Source organism: Scylla paramamosain, chromosome 5 (genome assembly GCF_035594125.1).
Source record: "Scylla paramamosain isolate STU-SP2022 chromosome 5, ASM3559412v1, whole genome shotgun sequence".
NCBI lineage: Eukaryota > Metazoa > Arthropoda > Malacostraca > Decapoda > Portunidae > Scylla > Scylla paramamosain.
In genome coordinates, this window is record NC_087155.1 from 26725056 (window position 1) to 26735055 (window position 10000).

Genomic DNA, 10000 nt, shown 5'->3' on the forward strand with positions numbered 1-10000 from the left:
TATATATATATATATATATATATATATATATATATATATATATATATATATATATATATATATATATATTTTTTTTACATTGTCATAAAGTAGGTAAACCTTTTACCTTATCACTTATAACCAACATTACAAGTGACACTGTTAACACCGCACGTCAAGTTTATCAATCACGTCACAAGTACACTCTCAGTGAGCAAGGCTAGACAGGCATAAGATGAAGGAGCACCAGCACCACCACCACTGCACCAGATGACACGGCTTACCCAGCGCTGAGACCTTCTCGGTGATCATGTAGTCTGTGAGCAGCACCTTGCGCTCCACGGTGGCGCCCAGCACCACTGCGAACATCAGGTACAGCACCGTGCTGCAGGGGTATATATGCAAAGACATCCTGAGACTCACTCTTCACACAAGGAAAGTACTGAAACGATGATTACACATTAATGACAAAAAAAAAAAATAAATAAATAAATAAATAAATAAATAAAAAAAAATAAAAGAAAATAAATAAATAAATAAATAAATAAATAAATGTAATGGTAACAATAAATCTTTTATCAACGACAGTAAAAAAGAAAGAAAGAAAAAAAAAAACTAAACTACACAGCTACTTTAATTAGAATACCGATCCCGCCCGCGGCGCCAAGCACATTTACGCCAACATTAAGATGCCCCTGGAAACAGTATACAAAATGAATGTCGTAATTAACACCTCTGTGTTGTGATGCTACTCCCACCCAGCGGGGGAGAGGGGCGCAGGACAGTCGGCATTCATGGCTGGCTGAGGGAACTTCACTACGGTAATACCATATATATATATATATATATATATATATATATATATATATATATATATATATATATATATGTTACAGTCAATACCTGAATCCAGACAATTTGTAAAGTGACTGATTTTTTCAGGCAATTTGTGAACTGCCTGGTTAGGTTAGGTTAGGTTAGGTTAGGTTAGGTTAGGTTAGGTTAGGTTAGGTTAGGTTATAACCTAACCTAACCTAACCTAACCTAACCTAACCTAACCTAACCTAACCAGGCAGTTCACAAATTGCCTGAAAAAATCAGTCACTTTACAAATTGTCTGGATTCAGGTATTGACTGTAACATATATATATATATATATATATATATATATATATATATATATATATATATATATATATATATATATATATATATATATATATATATATATATATATATATATATATATATATATATATATATATATATATATATATATATATATATATATATATAAGTAAGTGAATTATTTAAAGGGATGGCCAGCATAGATGCCCGCACAACCTCCCCTCCCGCCTCAGCAGCAGGTGGTGACTCCCTCGCAGGACGCAACACGATCAACAAGACGACCTTAACGAGAAAACTTTTGTAGTTAATGGTAGTTATATTTGTGAGATTTATTTTGGTCTCCTGGGAGTGAGCAGTGTGGAAATGTTGGTGGGGATGGGAGAAGTACCTGAGGCCGAGGGCGGAAAGTGTCCCGACAGGAATGTCCCTCGCGGGGTGCCGCAGGTCGCCGCTCATGTTGATGCCCGCCATGATGCCCGTCACGGTGGGGAAGAACACGCCCAGCACCGTGAACCAGCTGTTGTCCTCCGTGTAGCCTGGCCTGGTGTTGTTGGCCCAGGTCACCGCAGACCACCCCGTCACTCCAGCCTCTGCCAAGTTCAGAATAATTACGTACACTTGTGGGAGAATAAGTGTTACAAAAAGTTGTATGTAAAATAAATTCCGACACCGAGTAAACTTTTAATTATGTTTCTTTCTCACCACCTTAATGTATAAACATCAAATATCGTGCGGTGCGTTCTGAATTGTCTGAAGTAATTACACCATAGGAGACTTTGTGTCTTTGTGTGGGTGGAGGGGCAGCCAAGCCAGCCATGGTCCTGAGGCCAATGCCAACAATTACAGTTTTTGTTTCCTTCCGGTAGGTTCACGATGGTAACGGCGCTCATCTCAGGTCTGACTCAGGGCCTCCCGAACAACGTCTTCCCTCAATGGAGCCCCAAACCCTCCCCCAGCATCTCCAGACGCTTCGTCTACCTTGACGACCCACAAGTGAAGCACCTCTTTATGAAGTTTTCCTGCATGGACGAGGAGCTGGGCCGCGTCGTCATCAAGGTGAGGCGACTCCTCCATGTTGCGCACACACACACACACACACACACACACACACACACACACACACACACACACACACACACACACACACACACACACACACATCTCATTTTAATATTTCATGTGCATTAGGTACAAAAATTAAATTCTCACGGCTATAATGAATTGTAAAACATCTGTCTGTTAATAATGCAGACAATAAACATGGAGGTCACAAAGCAGCTAGTTTTTAATTTTTGAATGCAGGTGGCGTCATGAAATTAGTTAATGAGGCAAGTGAAGCAAACGCTGGTAACATGTGGTACTTATAGGTCAACTTTGGTTCATTGCAAATACTGAAGACCTTAACCTAATCACAAGCAATCACGTGAGAACCATGAAACTTGCCACCCTGTTTCTCTTCCCGCACCACTACCAGCTGTAAGGACAATGACACGCCTAACGCCGCCCCTAACTCACAGGTACAGGAGGAAGCGGGCCAGGCTGCAGTGGAGTTTGAAAGTCTAGTGACGGGACAAGAGGGGTTTGGCTACAAGGGTTCCCGCGTGTATGCCTGCTGCAAGGACGAGTGGTGCCTGTTGGGGGACTTGCTGTACCAAGAACCGCAAGTGCAAAAGCCCCAGAATACTGAATGGGACCCGCGCATGCCTGAGGGCCGCAAGGAAGAGGAAGACGAAGGAGGCGAAGGTCCTGTGCACCGTCAGTTGTACCGCGGAAGCCGGAGAGTAGTTAGGGCACAGGTGTGTGTGTGTGTGTGTGTGTGTGTGTGTGTGTGTGTGTGTGTGTGTGTGTGTGTGTGTGTGTGTGTGTGTGTGTGTGTGTGTGTGTGTGTGTGTGTGTGAAATACTCATGTTAACCATTGTTGGAAAAAAAAAAAAAAAAAAAAAAAAAAAAAAAAAAAATATATATATATATATATATATATATATATATATATATATATATATATATATATATATATATATATATATATATATATATATATATATATATATATATATATATATATATATATATATATTCACATCTACGCATTACACAGAATTCAAGGCGTTATTTTCTTATGCATATATCTGTCTGTCTGTCTGTAAGTCTCTGTATGTTCGTATGTGCGTCTCAGTCTCTCTAGATGTCTGTCGGTCTATATATGAGTCTGTCTGTCTCCATGTCTATATATTCGTTTCTATATATTCGTTTGTGTCTGTTTCTCAGCTTAAACATGTGTCTCTTGACCTTCCAACAGGTCACCAAGCAGCAGAACATGCGGGGAGCAGTGGTGGCGGTGACCACTGACTACGACATGCAGACCCATACCTGGGCAGTCGGCCCCCAGCTGAAGATCTGCCTCAGCGATAGTGTGTTCAGGTCAGCCCAGCATCCACACAGCGTCCACATCAAAGACAGATGACTAACACTTTCAGGAAGATGTTAAAGAATATGTCGTTTAGGGAAAGAATTCATGTGTACAATTATTCCGATTATGCTGGTTGCGATACCTATCTATCGATCTATCTATCTATCCATATATATATATATATATATATATATATATATATATATATATATATATATATATATATATATATATATATATATATATATATGTATATCATATCGCGTCCGGCGTCCTTGAAAGTGGCCGCAGGCAACAAGGCACAATTAAGACACTAAGCCTGTTACAGCCTTCCCTCCCACCATACCGCGGAGCCTCATGACAACTGTGCACACCACTCAGGTCTGGCCGCGTGGTGGGAATCGTGACGGAGGGGATGGAGGTGGCGCAGCAGCTGTCTCGTATGGGCGGCAGGAACTACGAGCCTGAGGACAGGATCACCATTAGTGACTGTGGAGCACTGTGACTTCACCAGGATCCCTCACTCTGACCCACGCTCATCGATTCCTCCTGGCCATGTCACCACCAAGCCTCGCGAGTCACGGGCCCACACTGCTGCCCTCATTCATGTGCACCTTAAGTGCTTACACCAGACACTCCTGGTACCCCTCCACCATGGCTCTCATTAACTGCACGTGTGTGTGTGTGTGTGTGTGTGTGTGTGTGTGTGTGTGTGTGTGGACGTCACTCACGTAGCCTAATAGAATTTTTTATAGCATCATAATGCACCAACATATCATTATTCAAGAGCCATTTGTCCAAACAGTGAAGCATAAAAATATATATTCCCGCTTTCCTGCTGAAAATAAAGCACAGGCACGGAACTATTCATCGTGTTTTGCTCTGCGGGGAAAAATATGAATTGCTTAAACCAGTGGATATATTTTTTCCTTCGATTTCTTTGACATATTTTTGCAAGCCTTCCCTCTCAATGTGACCAGCAGGGGTGACCTCACCACGGAACCACGTATTCTGCCTACCTGGTACACGACCGCCACCCAGGGCCGTGCACCGTGCTGAGGGGGAGGGCAGAGTAAGGTAACAAGGGCAGTGAGGTGGAAAGTAAGGGCGAGGGTAAGAGGGAAAGTAAGAGTGCACCAGAGGACCTGATTCACGGCGAAGCTTGCAGGGCGGCGAGTGGATGGGGTGGCTTCCTGCTCGCATCGTCCTGCTTTCAAGGGCTTGGCATGTATTTGTGTAGTAAAGAGGGCTGTGGTCCCTTATTTTAAACACACACACGCACACACACACACACACACACACACACACACACACACACACATACACACACACACGGACGTAAATAGAACTTTTGTGGCGTGTTGGGGTGCGTGACGGAACAAGGTACTACCAACACTTCAAAAGGTAACATGGAATGCACATTAAAGTAACAAAAGGGAAGAGGATGTAATACAGATTTCACCAACACACACACACACACACACACACACACACACACACACACACACACACACACACAGTAGTAGTAGTAGTAGTAGTAGTAGTAGTACTTTATTGACAAAAACAAATACAAAAAAATGTTTTTTTTCTTTTTCTTCAACTTACACACACACACACACACACTGACCTTCTGGATGCTTGAGGAAACTCCCCACCAGGAAGTCTATGACCGCCAGGAGCACCAACAGGAGGAGGAGGAACTGCACTTTTACCACCCACTTGACGCCCGCCACGTTAATCAGCGCCAGCAGGAGCAGAGCCGCAGCGCCCATTGCCTCCTCCGCCCACATCCAGCGAAGGTCCAGCAGCTTAGCCATCGACTCCCCGAACCCAGTCACGCAGAGGGAGATGCCCACGGTCTGTAAAGGGAGAGTTGTGGTGGTGGTGGTGGTGGTACTGATGGTGATGGTGGTGGTAGCTGTGATACAGTAATGATAATAGTAATGGTGGTAGTGGTGATGTTAGAATTTTAGTAGTAATAATAGTATTATTATTAGTTGTAGTGGTAGTGGTAGCAGTGGTAGTAGTAGTAGTAGTAGTAGTAGTAGTAGTAGTAGTAGTAGTAGTAGTAGTAGTAGAAATAGTAGTAGAAATAGTAGTCGTAGTAGTAGTAGTAGTAGTAGTAGTAATATTATTATTATTATTATTATTAGTAGTAGTAGTAGTAGTAGTAGTCGTAGTAGTAATAGTAGTAATGGTAGTAGTAGTAGTAGTAGTAGTAGTAGTAGTAGTAGTAGTAGTAGTAGTAGTAGTAGTAGTACTACTACTACTAGTAGTAGTAGTACTACTACTACTAGTAGTAGTAGTACTACTACTACTAGTAGTAGTAGTACTACTACTACTACTAGTAGTAGTAGTAGTAGTAGTAGTAGTAGTAGTAGTAGTAGTAGTAGTAGCAGCAGCAGCAGCAGCAGCAGCAGCAGCAGCAGCAGCAGCAGCAGCAGCAGCAGCAGCAGTAGTAGTAGCAGTACAAGACTGGTAACTGTTGTGCCCCACCTTCAGCCTCGTGCACTCTGGCCAGCCTCTCCGAATCACGTCTCCCGCAGTCAGTGCAATGCTTTTCCTGAGTCACCTTGGAAACCGTTCCCGAGAAGTGCAAGTCTCTGGGGGATGGGAGGGGCAGAGGTGGAGGCCAGGCCGCACGAGGGAGAGAAAGAACCAAACTAACGGATGGGGGAGGGGGAAGAAAGGAAGAGGAACCGAGGAAGCAATTAGGTGTGTAGATAAATAGACACTTAAAATAATAAATATGTGAATAGAAAAATACATAATTAGATAAAAGAAAGACAGACACGCAAGGAAAGTAAGTAAAATGGATGGAAGGACACAGACTGATCGACTGACTGGTAAACGGACGCAAACTGAGAGACCGAACAGAAAATAGAGAGACGGATAAGTGGAAGACGAGAATTAAGGGAAAAATAATGCAAACCTTGTGGAAAAAAAAAAAAAAACTCAGCCAATTTTCCTTTACCACTTGAGCCAGAGATTCTTTCCTCTTACTTCCTTTCTCCTCCCTTTCCTCCTCTTGCTCCTTCCTTCTTTCTCCGCCTTCTTCCCTCTTTCCCTCCCTTTCTCCCGGCCAGGACTCAAGTGTGCGGCCAAGTTTTCCTCAAGAGGTGGGTGGAGGAGGGCGCGGCTGAGGTGGCGCTTGGTGGAGTGTTTGCTTAGCTCCATCCTCTCCACCTCCTGTCCTCCCGTCACATCCCTCAGTCGTTCACCCCCTCGCATTCCTCATCTCCTGCCACATAACTCCTCCTCACTATCACATCCCACGTACGTGTCTCACATCTAAAAAAACTTTCCCTGTGAGTTTGTAAACGTGACAAGAATGACGAGTCAGTAGTTCAAAAAATCTATTACAGCATTATGAGGTTAGATTATGGAAAAGAAAGGCTGAATTATGTTTTCGGAGCAGCCTTATGGAGAAAGGAGAGGAAAAGAAGGACCAGGAGGAGGAGGAGGAGGAGGAGGAGGAAGATGAGAAGGAGGAAAAATGGTGGAGGATCGGGATAAAGAATGGTGAATCGAAGAGAGAGAAGGGAAGCTAAGAAGAACGACGATAAGGAATGATGATAAAAGGAGAAAGAAGAGAAGAAAGAAAAGATAAGAAGAACGTTGATAAGGAATGAAAGTAAAACGACAAGAAGAAAGAAGAGAAGGTAGAAAAGATGGAAAGATCAGTGATAAGAAATAGGGATAAAACGAGGAGTAGGAAGAGAAGGAAGAACAAGAGGAGGAAAAAGAAAGGGGAGGAGGAGAAGCAAGAGTAAAAAAGGAGCAAAGATCAACAGCTGAAGGCGCAGGAGGAAGAGAAGTAGAAAGAGGGGAAGAGAAGAAAAAAAAAAGAAAGAAACAATAGTAAATAAAATAGGAAAGCTAAAAAAAACATACATAGGAGCAAGTGAAAGAGAAGTACAAAGAGCAAGCACAGGAAAAGAAGGAAAAAAAAGAACGAAAAAAATAGAAGTGAAAGAGGAAAGCTTAAAAAAACACATACATAGGAGGAAGTGGAAGAAAAGAACACAGACCAAAAGGAGGAAAAGAAGAAAAAAAGAAAGGAAGAAACAAAAAGAAAGCAAGAGGAAGTAAAACATGGAATAAAAAAAAACATACATAGGCCTTGGAAAGAAGAACAAAAAAGTAAGAATAGTATGCGAAGAAGAAAAAGGATCAAAAGGTGAAAAGTTAAAAAAAAGAAGAAAACAAAAGGAAGTGAAACAGAAAAGCTTAGACCAAAAAAAAATACACATACAAAAGTATAAAAGAAGAACACAGACCAAGAGCAGGAAAAGAAGAAGGAAAACGGAGAAAGAACTGAAAGAAAAACAAGAGGAAGTGAGAGAGGTAAAAAAAAAAAAAAATAATAAATAAAAATATACTAGAATCCGGTAACGGCGAACCCACAAGCCGGCCACCGCCCAGCACTTCTACAGGATAAATAGCTTCGTTAATGCCTATACAATTTCAGGGCGTGGCTACCGAGGCTGGCTACTACACTCCCTCCTCCACACCTCTCCCTACTTGTATATTTTTAACCCTGGCACCACCCATCCTCCCTTTTTTTTTTTTTCTATTCTTTTGCCTGCCCGGGACACATTGGAAAAGGAAAGGAAAGTAAAAAGGAAAGAAAACGGGAAAAAAAATAACATTGGGGTCCCTCGCAGCAATGCAAAAGGAGGGAACATGAGTTTTTTTTGGGGTAAAAATACTTACAACGCATGTGATTCACCACGTACAGTTATTTTATTCTGTACATTTATTCTTGTCTTCTTTTTTTTTTTTTTACTTATTTGTTTATTTTCTATTTTTTTGTATTTTTGTTAAGTTTTTGTTAAGATTATACGGATTTTTTTTTTTCATTACAGGAAATGTTTATCACTATTCTTCTTTTTTTTTTTTAGTTCATGATTCGAAGGATGGACGAAAGGGAGATGCAGGAGGAGGAGGAAGAGGAGAAGGAGGAAGAGGAGGAGGACGAGGAGGAAGAGGAAGAGGAAGGAAAAAAGAGGAGGAGGAAGAGAGGGAGCGAGGGTAGAAGAATAAAATTATCATAGTACTGGTCACTAGTGGTCAGAGAGAGAGAGAGAGAGAGAGAGAGAGAGAGAGAGAGAGAGAGAGAGATGAGAGAGAGAGAGAGAGAGAGAGAGAGAGAGAGAGAGAGAGAGAGAGAGAGAGAGAGAGAGAGAGAGAGAGAGAGAGAGAGACAAAATCCGGACAGTGGAGAAAAAAATAAACACTTTAACCAGTGCATCCAATTATCGCTTTTTGTTCTTTCTTTTGAAGCGGAGAGAATAAGGTGAGAAGAAGAGAAGGGAAAGTATTAGAATGATGGAGAGTGAAGCAAAAAGACGAGGAATGCCGGAGGAAAGTATTACGTCAGAGAGCTGAGTTAAAAAAAAGTGATAATAAGGTAGAAAAACGAAAAAAAGGAAGAAAGAAAAGAAGGAAAAATGATTAGAATGGAGGATGATAACGTAAAAAAATGATGAAGGGAAGAAAATATTACGTAGGAGGAATATGAGAAAAATCGGCGAGGGATGATGGTGGGGAAGACACAGGAAGGCAGAGGAGAGGGTAATAGGCTGAGGGAAGGAGCAGCAGCACCAGCAGGAGAGGGAAGAGTAAGGGGAGGAAAGACGGAGAAATTTATTTGCCCCGTTATCGGAGGAAAAATTTCTTCTCCATTTTTCTTCCCCTCCTTCTATCCACTCCCTCCAACGCCACGCCTCTTCCACGACCATGCTTCCACCTTGAATTTTCTTTGATTTTCATTACCTGGGAGACTCGAATGATGCGACAGAGAACTGGTGACGAGGCGGAAGAGAAATCGATACGAACGATGCATAAAAACACAACAACGAGACACAAAAATGAACTGATGAGATGATGAAGACAGAAAAAGAAAAAACTCTCTCTCTCTCTCTCTCTCTCTCTCTCTCTCTCTCTCTCTCTCTCTCTCTCTTATCCCTGCGGCAGGTGATGCTCACGGTCAATTAGTTTTTCCCGCCCTCTTGTCTCTCTGAAGGCTACCTGCCCTGCTCTGCCCGCCTTCCCTCCGCTCTTCTCTCGCCTCACTCCTCTCTCACATGATGCTTCTGCTCACCTTCTCTCTCTCTCTCTCTCTCTCTCTCTCTCTCTCTCTCTCTCTCTCTCTCTCTCTCTCTCTCTCTGATCATCATCTTATCCATCATCTTATCCATAATCTTTCAGTATTTAATCATCTAACTTGTTAAGATAGTGACTAATACTTCTACTTTGTTATTATTGTAACTAAGAACTACTGTGTGGAGGCAAAGGGGTGACGCAGGACAGGGGGATCCAGGGAGGGAGAGAAAACTTTTAAGGAAGAAAGCAAACAGGTGAGGGATGAGAAGATTATGTGGAGGCAAAAGAATGATAGACAGGACTCCTCTCTCTCACACACACACACACACACACTCTCTCTCTCTCTCTCTCTCTCTCTCTCTCTCTCTCTCTCTC

At 42.3% G+C, this 10000-nt stretch overlaps 2 protein-coding genes across 3 annotated transcripts in view; one reads left to right on the top strand and one right to left on the bottom strand.

The window, feature by feature from the left end:
- The window catches only part of LOC135100755 (uncharacterized), a 5375-nt gene extending 990 nt beyond the window's left edge, over positions 1 to 4385 (top strand). Inside the window, exons 2-5 of the mRNA XM_064003997.1 lie at positions 1974 to 2163; positions 2625 to 2903; positions 3407 to 3528; positions 3899 to 4385. Coding sequence (XP_063860067.1) covers positions 1981 to 2163; positions 2625 to 2903; positions 3407 to 3528; positions 3899 to 4022 — 708 coding nt within the window. The 5' untranslated portion in view covers positions 1974 to 1980 and the 3' untranslated portion in view covers positions 4023 to 4385. The remainder of the gene's footprint in view (positions 1 to 1973; positions 2164 to 2624; positions 2904 to 3406; positions 3529 to 3898) is intronic.
- Positions 1 to 10000, bottom strand: part of LOC135100754 (solute carrier family 12 member 8-like) — a 57852-nt gene that overhangs the window by 9136 nt on the left and 38716 nt on the right. For both annotated transcript variants that reach the window (XM_064003994.1, XM_064003995.1), the window contains exons 5-7: positions 5145 to 5376; positions 1496 to 1697; positions 264 to 364 (exon numbers count right to left, since the gene is read on the bottom strand). In XM_064003994.1, coding sequence (XP_063860064.1) covers positions 264 to 364; positions 1496 to 1697; positions 5145 to 5376 — 535 coding nt within the window. The remainder of the gene's footprint in view (positions 1 to 263; positions 365 to 1495; positions 1698 to 5144; positions 5377 to 10000) is intronic.